Here is a 16,712-nt window from a genome sequence, read left to right on the forward strand (position 1 = left end):
TAGAACTAAGTGTTAATAATAGTAAGAACTCAAATACAAACATGTTTATAATAGTAAAATTTATGAATCAAATAATTTTTTTAAGAGGTTTGAAGATATCATCATTATTTATTAACGGCAAAAAAGTTAAGAAAAATAAAAATGTATAATAAAATTAAAATTTAAAGATGTTTTATTTAATTTTTAAAATATAAAAACTCAAGCATTAATTATGATTAATTAAAAATAATTCACCTTTAAGAAAATATATGAAGTGAAAAATTTTATTTATATATAAAATTTCCAAATGGGTTTTAAAAGTAAAAATAAAGGAAATCAAAATTTGGGCATGGATTGGGCTCTAAAGTCTAAACTTATCCACAGAAGGAAGTAAATAAGTGAAAAGAGTGAGGACTATCTCGTCATTTCGCAAAACATTTCTTGTCCGGACAAGTAGCAGTTGACGATGAGTCGCTAACGAGCAAATATTTCTCTATCGACAGAGGAGAGAGACAGAGACACAGAGCTTTCTTTCTCCAGGTGATACTCTGCAATTCAAATTCCCAGGATCAACCAATCTCTAGGGTTTCATGCAAAATCTTTACACTACAGGTCTCCGCTCTTTCTTCGCCCTCTTCGATCGCTGAAGCTACGCCGTTTTAATGGCTTTTCAAGGAAAGAAACTCATCAACAATCCCAATGGTTATTTCGCTTTCCTTTTTCTTTTACTTTGGTTTTTCTGAATTTTTTTCTGTAGATTGTTTGGTTTCCGAGAAGTGGAATTTCTCTCTCGCTTTTTTTATACGTATGTTATCGAGGCCTTGGTGCCATATTTAATTGTTAATTGAAGGCTCGGACTCGGTTGATTCTTCATTTGCCAAACATTTCTTCACCAACCGAGTCAGCTGTGTGATGCATATTTATTTTCTCATTTAAGTATCTAATACTACATTATTTTGCGGGGTTATCGAGCATCATTGGCGCCAAATAAACATTTTAATAATGCTTTTAGTCTTTTGGAGTCTGAGTTCTTATTTGTGATTATTAGTTTATGCATCTTCGAGCCTTTATTGATCAAAGATTGTTATTGGGGCTTTGATTTTGTGTCCTCATGCACATGGATGCATGCAATTTTCCATCAGAGACATCCTGAAAACAAGAGAAAATGGATGAATTCAATCAAGGGTACTTGAGTATTTTCAGAATTCCTTCCTGATGTGATAGGGTTATTAAATGAAAAATCCAGTCTAATGAGATGAAAGGGGAATTTTTTTTTTTTTTTTTAAAAAGAACAACTTTTGAAAAAACTTTTGGGGAAGCATTATTATCACTTCCTGACTCTGTGCAATACTGAAAAATTAGGTTCTTAGTCTCCTCCAATCATATTATTTCATGCCTTTTTGGAAGAAGGGAATACAGCAATGAATAAAATTCCATTCTCACTATACTGACAGCTAGGGCATTGTTGTGCTTCGAATGTAAGCATATAACCTTTTATCAGTAAATAAGCATTGCTGCCATTGTGAGTCATAGCAAAATAGGAATAGGCTGTATCTTTAGTTTAGAAATGGTTATTACATGGGGTGTACTTTCATCTTTTATTTTTTGTAGTGAGGATAAAATAAAGTTGAAGCATTTTGTTTTGTTGTCACGACTCCTGATTGCAGATGTGGTAACTGAGTTCATTGAGGGTCTAGCAGAAACATATCCTGGCGTGCAGTACTTGGATGGTTTTCCTGAGGTGATTAAATGTTAAATAATTCATTTATTGATTTATTTACCTTAGTGGGTCTTTTGTGTACAAAATCACAATATGTTGTGTCATTCTCTGTCTTTCTCTCGCTCTCTTTTTTTGTTGGGAGATACAGGTCAAGGTTGTATTACGTGCTGATGTTTCAAGTGCTACATATGACAAGGTTGCAGTTATATCAGGTTTATGACACTGCAAGCATTTGAACAACATTTCTATTCCAGCTTTGAAACTTTGAAACTATATTGCTTGCTGTAAAACTCAATATTTTATTCCCTTTTTTGTTTTCCTGATTCTATGACTTCTGATTTTAACATGAAATAGTGCACTTGTGCACAATAACTCAATATGTTATGTAAAACTAGAATAGTTTTCCACAAATGAACAGGTACCTAATCATTGGAAAAGTACATGACCAATTGATTGTGACATTTCTATTCTGTTTAGGCACTGAATTGTGCACATGCGCACTCATACAATAAAGAAAAGTAAAGGGACTCCATCAGAAATCCCCCAAAAGATTGGGCAGTCAATGCTATTATCCCATATCCATATAAATGTACGCAAACATATGTATTTAAACTTGATGGAAATTTGAGACCATGATAGATGGCTAGGGAAAGGAACTATATCAATTGAAAGCTGGATTTGAAAAAATGCACAGTTAAAATAAAATAAAAAAAAGAAGAAAAAGAATGAGAGAAGTACAGAATGGAGACAGTACTAAATATCATTTTTTTTCTCTTGCTGATAAACTTGAGTGGAACAATCTGGAGGTATTGAGTGAAACTGAAAATAAAAAAAATTAATGTATTTTTTTATGGATGTAGGCCTGTTTTTCTGATGATGGACTAGTATTTTGTCATGCTCTTCTTCCATTATAGAAGAACCTGATATGAGATACAAGTTTTATGGGGACTTTTTTTTTTGTTTTTTTCTTGTTTGTGTTGGGGGGGGGGGGGGGGTGTGGTGGGAAGGAGGGGAGGGGGGAGGGGGAAGGCGGGTTGAGAATCTTACATTATATAATCATGTTGAGGATCTTGGAAGTTTTTATTTATCTATTTTCCAATATGCATCTGATGTGATTGAACAACTCCTTGAACCTTACCGTGCTGACCTGATGAAAAATTAACTGGTATGCGATAATTGCAGATTTTTTAGTCTTAACATCATGCAAATTAAGCAATCTGGCGATTCTCTGAAATTAGATTTGGTTTTGCGTACCCTTTTTGTTATATTGATCTGTTTTATGCTACAGGTGGAGGTAGTGGACATGAACCTGCACATGCTGGATTTGTTGGAGAAGGGATGCTCACAGCTGCTATTTGTGGAGAAGTTTTTGCTTCTCCACAAGTTGATTCAATTCTTGCTGTATAATTTCCTTATTTTGTTTTATTGTTGCAAGATATATGTATGGTTCTATCATATGTATATCATTCCTCTTTTAGATGAGTCTGACCCTCTAACCTAATTCAACTTTAGGGTATTCGAGCTGTAACTGGCCCCAAGGGATGTATTTTGATCGTCAAGGTATTCTTTTTGGGAAACAACTTAGGTAGTAAATTTCAAATATATTGGGTGTGGAATGATGGCTCCTTTTGCTCCTTTTGGAAGAAAGGAAACAAACAAAACTTATCTAAGAAAATAAAGGGGAGAACAATGAGTTTGCCTTTCTGTGAATTGCTTAATTCTACAATTAAAGCTTGTTCATGCGGTTTATATTTGTGGATTCATGGTACTGTAATCTGGATGTTGACAGAATTATACCGGTGATCGTTTAAATTTTGGTTTGGCTGCTGAACAAGCAAAATCGGAAGGTTATAAAGTAGAGGTACATTTTAGTTCAAACTTTATTCTCTTTCATCAAATAATTCATTGCTATTATGATTAGTTTCAAAGTAAAGTCACCGTTTGCTTTTGCAGACTGTTATTGTTGGAGATGATTGTGCTTTACCTCCACCTCGGGGCATAGCTGGCCGGCGTGGTCTGGCAGGGACGATTCTAGTTCATAAGGTAATCTCTGTCTTTACACACAGAGAGACCCAAGCAAGAGATTGGTGCCATGTAATATATTTTACACACTCAAGATCCAGTTTCTAATATTCTCTTTCCTACATTTACTCTTTCTTTTGTTTCCCTTTTGAAAATGTTGTTTTTATATTCCTTTTCTCACCATTTTCAGTAGGTATTAACCTGATCAGAATTTTACTATTCAACATTGTCCTTGCGTATTGCATTCATTTGGTGATGAATTACTGTCTTGTTTTCATATATGTCTAAAGGAGTGAATTATATGATAAACTTGGTACCAGCTTATGCGTGAAGAGTAGAAGCTTCTTTAAGCAAGCAGTTAGGCTCTATTTTGGAAACCAAATTGTCGCTCAGGCAGTGCTCACAAAAGTGAACTATTTAACAATTATATTATGTGGCTGTTAGCAAAGGCCTTTTTTTTTTTTTTTTCTAGGTTACTCATTTATTTGCTTGCTATGCTTTATGATATGACCATTTTACTTATTATGTAACTCTATGAGTTTGATGAATGGACCTTTTATACTATCAGATTTTGATTAAAGCTCAATTCAAATAAATGCTTGCTTCTTGTAACTTCTTTCCCCTTGTGAAAGACAGGTTGCTGGAGCTGCTGCTGCTTCTGGACTTTCTCTTGATGAGGTTGCTGCAGAAGCAAAATGTGCATCTGAAATGGTTGGAACAATGGGTGTTGCATTGTCAGTTTGCACACTGCCTGGTCAGGTTACATCAGATCGTTTGGGTCCAGGAAAGATGGAACTTGGGCTTGGAATTGTGAGTAGTTTTCAGTGAGGAACCATTTTCCTAAAATCAAAGTGCACTTTATGTCATTGAATTTTATAATAATTAATTCTTTTCAAACATTTATTCCTATAAATTAGCTTAAGATAAATTTATCCTTTGAATTCTTTTGGTCAATATTATCATAAAATGAAAAAGAAATTAATAAGAAATTATACAATAAGTATTTTAAGTTTGTTATTTTTCTTGGTATGCAGTTCACTTAGTAGCTATCTATTATTTTTGGCTGCTTAGTGCTTTTATTCAGTTCAGATACTTCAATTTCTGCAAGGACATTTATGAATGAAATCTTAGTAACATGTTTGTTTTGCCCTGCCCTCCTAGCATGGTGAACCTGGTGCTGCTGTGGTTGACCTTCAGCCTGTTGAGGTGGTTGTTTCATATGTTCTTAAGCAGATATTGTCACCGGTATGTGTCAAAACTTGAGCCCTAAAATTTATTTATTACATGTCCATCATGTTACTGACTGAAGGGGAAGAAAGGAAAAATAAAAAAAAAGAAAAGAAAAGAAACGTACAAATTTATTGTATTTAATAAATATATGACAAGGGGAGAAGCATTTATTTGTATGTCTAGGCAAAGATATTACCATATTGAAATAGTCACAAAGATGAAAAGCTAAGTTAATTATTATAGATTTTGTTTTTTATCAATGGTGATTTCTCATATATTATTTTTTTTTCACTATGATTCTTTCACTAGAATGATATCCACATCTAGATTTTTATCTCATATGAGAGAGAAGCTCAAGCTAATTATAATGACGCAAACGAGGCATATGGTAATGAAAAGAGGGGTGAACGATATAGGGAATTTTGGTGCAATGCAGATGTTTTAACAAAAGCTTATTTCGTTGCTTGGAAGCAACATGGTAGGATCTTAACCATTGATAATCTTCAGAAAGGAGAATGCCATAGCTAATAGCTGCTAAAAATACAGCAGTATATCAGTGCAAAAACTATGTTTATTGAGATGCTTTTAGCTATAAATTTATGGGAGTGGCTTGCTGATTTAGGACAGCTTGTAAGACTGAATATGAGGCTGGATATTAGGTTATTAAAGATAGAATAAATAGAAATTTAGGTGGGTGATTAGGGTTTGTAAAAAGTTGGGATTAAACAAGAAAGTGTTCTTGAAGTGTTGTCTCAAACAGTGATTAAAAAATAAAAAGATAAGTTGATATTTTTGGTCAATTATATATTTGTTTTGCTATTTTTTCCTAAACAGTTGGATTTTTTTGGTCTCTTTTTTTTAAAGATTGATGCTATGGATGGAGATTGTTAACTTTGATCAATTTTGTTACATTGTGCTAATTTGTTATGAATCTATGATCTTAATTTTGAAAATTTTCTTGCAAATTTTATTTTTGTATGTCTGTGCAAATATTAGATGCATGCTTGTGCCTAGGCTCAAGGACCCCTTTGTGCCTTAGTGTGTCTTGTACCTTTAATGATAATGTGTGCCACTATCTGAGTCGATCCCTCACCTACTAAAGGTCTTTGCAATATTTCCAAGATGTTTCTTTTATTTTGGATACTGATATTTGCATGTATGCGCAAATCTGTCTTTTCTTGCAAAGGTCTTGATCATTAACTTTAATGTATTTTATTTTATGTAGAAAGATTTTTTATCTTACGAACGGTTTTTCAGTGATTAGCATACTTATTCCCATATAGAATAGAAACTTCAGACACTAATATTCTGTAATATTCAGCAGACAATATAATTTGATAGTCTGTTTTCTGTTACGTTTAATGTTGCAGGAAACTAACTATGTTCCAATTACACGTGGTAATCGAGTAGTGCTCATGGTCAATGGGTATGTTAAAGGATTTTCTTTTTGTGCTTTAGATTGGAATATACCGTGTTTGATTATGGCAATTGAAATAATATATGAAATCATGCATTTAATTTTGGTTTGGTTATTTTTCTCGAGGACTTTTTAAGCACTTGAAACTCTTCACTTGTTAATTCATTCCTTTAGTTGCTGGTATTTTTTTTTTAGTTTCTATATCAATTGAATCTATGATCTGGGCCTTTGTTTCAAAGGAAATGGTTGATTGTTGACCCTTTGTTCTCCTTTCTAAGTGCAGACTTGGTGCCACTCCTGTAATGGAGCTGATGATTGCAGCTGGAAAAGCAGTCCCTCAGTTGCAACTGGAGCATGGACTGGCTGTTGATAGAGTGTATACTGGGTCATTTATGACTTCTCTTGATATGGCAGGTCTGATATTGATGTAGATATTATTCTATACTGAACAGTGTAGTTGTTCACCTTGGGTTTTTTTTGTTCTCAGGATTTTCAATTTCCATAATGAAGGCAGATGAAGCAATTTTGCAATGGTTGGATGCTGCAACTAAGGCTCCATTCTGGCCTGCTGGAATTGATGGTCTGTGATGTGTCAGAACATTGCTTCTATGCATTATACTAAATTTTTTTATGGTCTGTAAGATTGTTTTCTATGATCATTCTTCAATGCTGTGAGCATCATGTTGATCTATATTCTTCTAGTGAAATAAAAAGTAATTCACTCTTCCAATAATAATTACCATATTATTATTTAGAATGACAAACAAAGAAGTCCTTAGAAGCTTTGTTTTGATTGCTGTTGATTTCCAGAAGTATCTTTATTTGTAGGTAATCGTCCACCTGCCAAGATACCTGTTCAACTGCCATTGAATCACTTGATGAACAATGATGAGGTATTTGTCATATACATTATTTCTTATCTTGATTTGTGATCTTATAAAAAACCAACTCTCTCTCCAAGTGAACTTATGTTCTATCGTCTCTGATTTTGTGGTGATTCTAATGTTTATTCTATAGAAAACTAATTTCCTGATTTGATGTGCTTTTAAAATATTTTTGAATCTAAGCAGTACATTTGGGGCCTAACCCCAGTAGTAGATCAAATTCATGGCATTTATGTAGAACTTTTTTTTTCTTGGTTAAAAAAAAAGCCTATTTTCGGCAGTACTACTTTGTCAGATCTGATTGTCCATGTTTGTTTGTGATTAGTCAATAGGTCGGCCACTACAGTTAAGTAAGCAGGGACAAATTCTTGAGGTGTGTATTGAGGCAGCAGCAAATGCAGTTATCGATCTTAGGGACAGTTTAAATGAATGGGATAGCAAAGTAGGTGATGGTGACTGTGGATCAACGGTGAGTCTGTCCTTGAACTCATTCTCATTTTCATGTAATCACTTGGCCGTGATCCACTGCTGATTTACTTGCTTTTACAGATGTATAGGGGTGCAACAGCAATTCTAGAGGACATGAAAAAGTAGTAAGTTCTCTTATTCAGAGGACTTTGGTTGCTTAATCAGCGTAGATTGCTTTACCATGGTTTAGGTTGGTTAGGACAAATTAAAAAAGTACCTTTTTTTTTTAAATTTGTATCGGGCTGCATCATGCTATTCCTATACTGTCATTGGTTTTTATCGAATTGTTCAAACTAATATACTTGACTTGATTCCCCTGCACATGATTGCAGAAGCGAAGACTATATTACTTTTCAAGCTAAGGATGAATATTTCAATATACCCGTATTTGTGGTTTCTTACAAAAATTAAATGAATCTTCTTCTTCTTCTTCTTACCTTTTTTAATTCTTTTTTTTTTTTAAGTTATAGTTTTCTATTTTCATAGTCTCACCTGAATCACTTTCTTCTGTTCGTAGTTATCCCCTTAATGATGCTGTGGAAACAGTAAATGAAATTGGATCATCTGTTAGAAGAGTTATGGGAGGAACGAGTGGGATTATGTATGTTACTTACTTTGTCTCTATGTTTGATTCAGCTATGTCATTACTTTTTTTTTTCAATTGCTTGTACTATTTATTTGCAGTTGATCAATCTCTGTATTTTACTCTTTGAAACAGATACAATATATTTTGCAAGGCAGCTCATGCACAGCTGAAAGCAAACTCACAATCAGCTGTGACGTCAAAACAATGTGATATTCTGTTCCTAATGTGAAAATTTACAGGTACATGTGCTTTTGAACTTAACCACTTTCTTGAACCAGGGGCTGAAGCACTTGAAGCTTCAATTGCCGCAGTCAGTAAGTATGGCGGGGCTAGTGCTGGCTATCGCACTTTGTTAGATGCACTTATTCCAGCATCAGCAGTCCTTCAGGAGGTTAGCAGGAAGAATGATTTTCTTTTATTTCCACAATTGATGTGGCTTTATACTCTAATACTAAGTTATCTACTTTAAAAAGCAGAGGTTAAATGCTGGGGATGATCCTTTTACTGCTTTTGTTCTCTCATCTGAAGCAGCATTGGCTGGAGCTGAGTCAACCAGACACATGCAGGCACAGGTGGTATTCTTTTTTAATTTCTTTTGAGATTCTAATGACATGTACTTCCCTCATCATATCTGGATGCAAAAGGAATAATGTAACAATGGTTTTTACATGGGTATTTTACTTTTATGTATCCCCCACTATCCATTTGGATGCAAAAGGACACAATCCAAAGTTGCTGCTGAGCAACAATGGCTTCTACTTTATTGCAAATCTGGTTTTCATGTCACAAAATGAAGTTGGAAGTAATTTTCCTGAATTCTCTGAGCCTTTGTGCTATTAAGAAGAATAAATGCTGTAAATTTTTAATGTATTAAAATGATGCCCAAGGTTTGAAGAAAGCTAAACCGTTCCCCCTTTTCCTTTCACCCTTCTTCACTCCTAAAGTATTGTTATTGAAGTCAATCCTTATAGAAAGTCAATCCCTATAGGATATCCTTAGAGGACTCCTAATCAATTTAAAATTCCAACTCAGTGTAGAATTCCTAAACAGTAAAGGAGACAACTGTATATATATATGTGTATAACATTCAGAAATTAATGTGAAAAATACACCTTTTCTCACATGGTATCAGAGCCAAGGTGAGATCAAAACAAGTAGCTTGAATCAATTTTCTTCGCCTTCTATCTCTGTTTCTGCCCTCACACCCTATTCTCTAAGTCACCCATAGAGGGTGTTCTACTTGCATCACTGCGTCCCTTATTGGTGAGCTTGGCCGCCGATTGGCCTTCAATCAAATCCCGGTGATTGGACGTATAGCGTGTGGCTCTCATGCGCCATCCTTTGTTTTGCGTCCTAGTTCCACGTGCAAGTGCGTGTGGTGGTTTCCGGCAATGTCTAGCGGTCGGACCTCTTCTCCCGGCGTTGCCCCAACCTGGTGGTTCCATCCCCCTAGGCTTTCTTGAGTTTTGAGGCTTCTCTTTTGGTGGTGTTTGACAACCTTGCTTTTTTGGGTTACCATCATCTCACAAAAGATCCACTAGATGATGATACCAAGCAAGCTTGACTGACGGAAGATACTCGTTCTTAAAACTTTGGAATTCAATTCACAGTGAGGTAATGAGTCTTATTAATCACTGTGAATATATTAGGGAATTAATGGATTATTTAGAATTTTTATATTTTGGCAAATGCAATATCTCTCGCATATGTGATGTTTGTAGAGCATTTTATTGACCTGAAAAACAGGATAAGACTCTTACAACGTATTTTATGGAATTTAAACGTATTTATGAAGTGTTTGATGTTCTACCACCATTCAGTCCTAATGTAAAAGTGCAACAAGCTCAAGGTGAGCAAATGGCTGTTATAAGTTTTCTTGCTAGTTTACTCGCAAAATATGAGACTGTTAAATCTCATATTTTCTCTAGTTCTGAGATTTCTTTTCGGCATGATACATTTACACGTGTTCTTCGTACAAAGGGTATTCAATTTTCACAACCCACTAATGGTGCTCTTGTTAGACAGAATGTGAATGGACAATAGGGAAATAGAGGAGGTTATAGAGGGGTTACTAACATAAATAATCAATGTAATGGGGAGATTAATTCTAATCAGGACTTGGGAGGAGTTATTTGTTGTTATTGCCATGAGCCTGGACACACAAAATGTAATTGTTTGAAACTTCAAAGAAAAAATCAGCGATATCAGGTGGCAAATATGGTAGCAGAAGATTCTACAATGTCTTCCTCTGAGAAAACTGTCTTAGTGTCTGCAGAAGAATTTGCACAATTTTCCTAGTATCAGGCATCTCTAAAGCCTATCTGCCATTTTTGAGTCGGATAAATTCATTGCATGCCTTGTATCCTTCTCGTCCAAATGGGTCATTGATTCTGGTGCTACAAGTCATATGACAAGTAATTCTAATATTTTATCTGGTTTCTAGTCTTTTACTGCCTCTTTCACAATTACTTTAGCTGATGGCTCTACTTCTTGTGTCATAGATTCTGAAACTGCGAATCCCACATCGTCCATATATTTGTCATCTATCTTATTTCTATCTAACTTTTCTTTTAATTTACTTTCTGTTAGTAAACTTACTCGAAACTTAAATTATTCTATTTCTTTTTTTTCCTAACCATTGTTTGATTTAGGATCTTACAACAAAGAAGATTATTGGTAAAGGGCATGAGTCGGATGGTCTCTACATTCTTGATAGACGAGAACCTCCATCTCTTGCTTGCTCCAGTACCTTAACTCCTTTTGAAGTTCATTGTAGATTGGGTCATCCTTCCTTGTCTACCTTGAAGAAAGTATGTCCTCAGTTTCAGTCTTTGTCAGTACTAGAATGTGAGTCGTGTCAATTTGCTAAGTACCATCGTTTACCGTCTATGTCTAGAGTTAATAAACGGGCTTCATGCCCTTTTGAGTTAATTCATTCTAATATTTGGAGTCCTTGTTCTATTACCGCTAAACCTGGATTTAGATATTTTGTTACTTTTGTGGACGATTGCTCTCGTGTTACATGATTATATTTAATAAAGAATCGTTTTGGGTTTTTTTTTTTTTTTTAATCTTTAATGCCTTTTGTATTGAAATTAAAACTCAATTTAATACTTCTATACGCATATTTAGAAGTGATAATGTTAAAGAATATTTTTCTGAGCACTTTCAGACCTATATGACTCAAAATGGTATTCTTCACCAGTTATCCTGTGTTGATATGCCATCCTAGAATGGTGTTACCGAAAGAAAAAATCGGTATCTTCTTGAGGTAGATAGAGCTCTTCTTTTCCAAATGAATGTTTCTAAATATTTTGGGGCCAATGCAGTCTCTACAACATGCTTTTTGATTAATCGTACCCCATCTTCTCTCCTTGATGGGGACATTCCTTATACTGTTTTGTTTCCGTCTAAATCTTTATTTCTTGTTGAACCTCATATTTTTGGATATACTTGTTTTGTGCGTGATATTCGTCCACAGGTTTCTAAATTGGATTCAAAGTCTCTTAAATGTGTTTTCCTTGGATACTATAGGCTCCAAAAAGGATATAGGTGTTTTTCTTCAACTCTTAATCATTATATTGTTTTTGTTGATGTTACGTTTTTGAGTTTACTCCGTTCTTTCCTCAAACGTCTATGCATGAGAATCAGGGGGAGGCAGATGATCTTTTGGTATGCAATGTCAAACAGAATCCTCCTCCTCCTCTTGCTCAGTCTGTCCCAGTCACAGTCAGACCTCCTGTTGTTCATGTTTGTTCAAGGAGAATGGATACCCCGGATTCAAATCCTCCACTAGCTTTTTCATCAGAAGATCCGATTACTGCCACTGGTCATGATCCTACTTTAGATTTTTCTATTGCTCTTCGCAAGGATAAACGTAAATGTATTTACCCTATTTCCTCTTTTGTTTCTTATGATCATTTGTCTTCTCCTTCTTGATATTTTGTTACTTCTTTAGATTCTATAAATATCCTTAAAAGGCATTATCCTATCTAGGTTAGTGTGCCGTTATGAAAGAGAAAATAGAGGCCTTAGATACAAATGGTACATGGGAACTAGTACCTCTACCTACTGGTAAGAAAGCTGTTGATTGCAAATGGGTGTTTACAGTGAAAATGAATCTTGATGGTTCTATAGCTAGATTAAAAGCACATCTTGTAGCTAAAGGATATGCTAAGACATATAGGGTTAATTACTCTGATACTTTTTCTCCTGTAGCTAAACTAGTTTCAGTTCGTTTGTTTATCTTTCTAGCAGCTACATATGATTGGCCTCTGCACCAATTAGATATCAAGAATGCCTTTTTTCATGGTGATCTTCAAAAGGAGGTGTATATGGAATGACTACCAAAATTTGTTACTAAGGGAGAGTTAGGTAAAGTTTACAGACTTCAAAAGTCTCTTTATGGCCTAAAACAAAGTCTTAGGATTTGGTTTGAGAGATTCAATGAAGCAGTACAGGATTTTAGTGTACAAAATAGTAAGTGTGATCATTCAGTATTCTATAGGCATTCTAAGGCTGGCTTAATTCTGTTGATAGTGTATGTTGATGATATTGTTATCATCAGGAGTGACTCTTTAGGTATTTTATTCCTTAAACACTTCCTGCCCAGTTTCAAATAAGAGACTTGGGTCTACTTAAGTATTTTTTCGGTATTGAACTAATTGAAGTTATGAGAAATAAGAAAGGTATCTTCTTGTCTTACCAAAAATATGTTCTTGATCTACTGGCAGAAACTAGGAAGGTGCTAAGCCTTGTAGTGCATCAATGACCCCAAATTTGCAACTTGTACTAGAGGATGGTAAGTTGTTTGAAAATCCATAGGTAAGTTAAACTATCTTACAGTAACTCGTCCTGATATTTTATATTCAGTTAGTGTGATAAGTTAGTTTATGTCTTCTCCAAGTGTTGCTCTTTGGGAAGTTTTAGGACAAATCTTGTGTTATTTGAAGGGAGCTCCAGGGCGAGACTTATTATAGAGTAATCATGGGCATTTGAATGTTGAGTATTTTTCAGATACAGACTGGGCAGAGTATAAGGCTAATAGGAGGTCAACTACTGGATATTGTGTATTTGTTGGAGGTAAATTTTGTGTCTTGGAGCAGTAAGAAGCAGAGCGTAGTCTCTCGATTTAGTTCTAAATCGGAATACAGAGCTATGGCATAGTCAGTGTGTGAGATAATGTGGACACTTCAATTATTAAATGAGATTGGCCTTAAGACCTCTCTACCTGCACAATTGTGGTGTGATAATCAAGCTGCTCTCCATATTGCTTCTAACCCTGTGTTTCATGAATGGACTAAGCATATTGAAATTGACTGTCATTTTGTCAGTGAAAAGCTTCAATAAGGGATCATCTCAACACAACACGTTGAAATTAGAGAGCAATTGGGAGATATGTTTACAAAAACTCTAAATGGAGCTCGCGTTGATTATATTTGTAACAAGTTGGGTATGATTAACATCTATGCTCCAACTTGAGGGGGAGTGTTATAGAAGTCTATCCTTATAGAAAGTCAATCCCTATAGGATATCCATAGAGGACTCCTAATCAATATAAAATTCCAACTCAATGTAGAATTCGTAAACAGTATAGGAGAACTGTATGTGTATGTGTATAACATTCAGAAATTAATGTGAAAAACACACCTTTTCTCACAATTATTATTAATACTACTGTTATATTGTTATTTTCCTGAAGGAAAAATTGAAGGTAAAGGAGGAAGGGGCAAGAGTCATTTATTGAAGTGGAGAATAAAACATAAAAAAAAAAAAAAAAAAAAAGCAAAAACAAAGAAGCAGAACTATAACATGTGCAATAAGTATTCTATAATGTGAGTCACATTAGAGCCTGTTTGGCTTTGGAGCATTGTTTAATGTGTGGCCCTCCATCTTCCTAAATTGTGGTTTTAGTGTGAGATTGACATTTGGTTCACGGAGTAACATTTCTAAGGATTGAAAGCTAACCTACATGGATCAGGTTCAATGGGCTAGAGTTGAAAGTGGAAGCATCTATGAGTAAAATAAGATGAGTGACTCAGTAGGTTATATTAGTAATGTTCAAGTGCTCATTTGAGAAATTTTATAAGTAAATGTGGTTAAGGTTTTGACACTAGAGGATAAAAGGAATTTTTGCTGTCATTTAGTATCATGAAGTTTTTTCATTGTCACTTGGGTTATGAATTAGGTTAATAGTTAAACGTAATCTCTTGACTAAGATTTAATTGATATGCAATAAAAGTAGTAGTAATAGGATGTAAGAAAAATAAATCAAATACATAAAATTTTGATGGTGGTTTAGCGTAGCCAAGCCTATGTCCATTCCTTAGACTTCCTCTTTGAAGTGTTTTCTTCTAACTAGCGTTATCTGTGTGCTTCGGGCGCTGATTTAGCATATATTTCAGCTGCTCTGTGATTTTGCTATCTTGTTTGCAATATAATTTCCAAATTTGTCTAGTGCATGCATGTATTTGGGCATCTTATGAAATAGTTTATGCAGGCTGGCCGCTCTACCTATGTCTCTACAGATATCCTTGCATCAGTTCCAGACCCTGGAGCTATGGCTGCAGCTGCATGGTACAGAGCAGCAGCTTTAGCCATCAAGAACAAAGAGCCTTCATAAGCTGATGCATCTAATACTCGTTGCAATTCGTGGTTCTTTTTGGTTGCCGCAGATATAACCGAGCTAATTTTTTGTTGATTATTGGAATCTGTTGTCTAACTTAGGCTTTATGCTTATGCAAAATTTTGTGGTAAAGTTCAGAGAGCAAGTTTCATTTTTTGCAATTCTCTATAGAAAATGTAAATTTCAAAGGACAGTGAAATCGTCAAATTTCATACGTTTCAAAGTCTTGGTTGTACTTCACACCTATGTAACATTGGCTTTGAGCAGACCTGGTTATGATCCAGAATAGGACTGTAGGGGGTTCTCGGTCCTGATTGGATTTTTATTTAGTCTTGTATTGATCAAATATAAAGATTGAATTTTTTTTTTTTCCAATTCTCATTTATTGACTTGAAATTGGATTGGACTAAACGGTTTTGGTCAGATTCAAGTCAGGGTGGTTGTGGTCCAATTTTGAATCTGGGTTAGACTGGTACGGTTCCAAATCTGAATCGGATCTGGCTAGGTCTAGCTTTTGATGGTCTCTGATGGATCATACATTTAACGATTATGACGAATCGATGGATTAAGGACCTGTGTTCGTCCTAGCCTCCCTCACTAAAAGAGTTTTTGCAAGTTATTTTTCAGTTGTCTCTGTTTGCAAATGGCAATGGGTTTCTGTATTATGTACGGTAATATTACAATTATAAATTAATGACAATAAAAATCAAGGTGGCGATATTCCTGAAGAAAAGGGAAGTGAGTGCATGGGCATAATGAATTTGACAAAACAATATCTTTATTTATTGAATTGAATCAAATGCTTGATTTTTCTTTCCTTTTTAAATTTTATACATATGTTACTAATTTAATATCATGTATTATTGTTTGTGATATATTACATAGAGAGGATTCCAACTCATGAGAGAGACGGGAACTATTCCTCTAATTACTCTTTAAAGTTTGTAGTTTGGTGTTTGCGAGACAATCTTTAACGATCTTACCTGTCATGCCACTTGTTCTTCCAACAGTTACAGCCTTATCCCTTGAGATTTCACCATTGAGACAATTCTAGATTTACTAAATTAAAATTCATTGATGTGAGATTATCATATTTTACAGTACAACAATCAGTGAATAGAATCTAACTCAAAACTATATAATCAATGAAGTATCCTTACACGAAAGGAGGTAATTTTTAATTAGGAAACAAAATCATTTAGTAAATATAGAAATGATATATTGCCAAAATTGTAACTGAGAGGCTCTCTTCTCTTTGCTTTAATTTTTTTCTCAAAAATGTACACACGCACTCAGGTAGTTCAATGATAAGATACTCTTTGATAAAGTTATTACAATTTAATCAAGATATGCTAACGCATTTAAATCACCTATGCACTATCCACAATCGATGTAGTAACTTGAATGCATGCATTGTATTATATATTAAACAGTGATAGCAGAGAGGAGAAGAAGAGAATATAGAAGGTGGTAATACACAAATGAGGGTAAATTCTACCAACAATCCCTCTCATTTTATGTAGTTATATTTAATTTCTATCATTTAATTTTAATTTATTAAAATAAAATTCATTAATTTTAGTTTTATTTCAAAAATTATTTTGATACGTAATACCAAATTTTTAAGTTTATTTTTTTAAAAGTAAAAATAAATTAATATTTAATCAAATAAATCTATAAACTATTATTATTTACTGTCTATTATTTTTTATTTAAAAAACTAAAATATTAATAAAGTATTATTTTAATATTTATTATTTTTTAAGTTGTTATAAATTAAA

General features: G+C 34.3%; 1 protein-coding gene across 2 annotated transcripts; it reads left to right on the forward strand.

Annotated features, from left to right (window-relative positions):
* Window positions 1-374: 374 nt before the first annotated feature.
* On the forward strand, window positions 375-15,306 carry LOC110643079 (putative 3,4-dihydroxy-2-butanone kinase). 2 transcript variants are annotated; one of them, XM_058138917.1, is made up of 21 exons: window positions 375-519; window positions 592-681; window positions 1,647-1,720; window positions 1,848-1,911; window positions 2,988-3,100; window positions 3,212-3,259; window positions 3,489-3,560; window positions 3,653-3,742; window positions 4,358-4,531; window positions 4,883-4,966; window positions 6,322-6,377; window positions 6,652-6,782; window positions 6,856-6,948; window positions 7,197-7,261; window positions 7,578-7,721; window positions 7,802-7,845; window positions 8,238-8,321; window positions 8,439-8,512; window positions 8,585-8,697; window positions 8,783-8,878; window positions 14,806-15,306. In XM_058138917.1, exons 2-21 carry the CDS (start codon window positions 642-644, stop codon window positions 14,926-14,928), a joined length of 1,782 nt encoding a protein of 593 aa, XP_057994900.1. In that variant the 5' UTR covers window positions 375-519; window positions 592-641; the 3' UTR covers window positions 14,929-15,306. The 2 variants fall into 2 exon arrangements, with proteins under 2 accessions (XP_057994900.1, XP_057994899.1); XM_058138916.1 differs by having other exon boundaries at window positions 415-519; window positions 629-681.
* The last annotated feature ends 1,406 nt before the right edge of the window (window positions 15,307-16,712 follow it).

This window comes from Hevea brasiliensis, chromosome 17 (genome assembly GCF_030052815.1).
Source record: "Hevea brasiliensis isolate MT/VB/25A 57/8 chromosome 17, ASM3005281v1, whole genome shotgun sequence".
Lineage (NCBI taxonomy): Eukaryota > Viridiplantae > Streptophyta > Magnoliopsida > Malpighiales > Euphorbiaceae > Hevea > Hevea brasiliensis.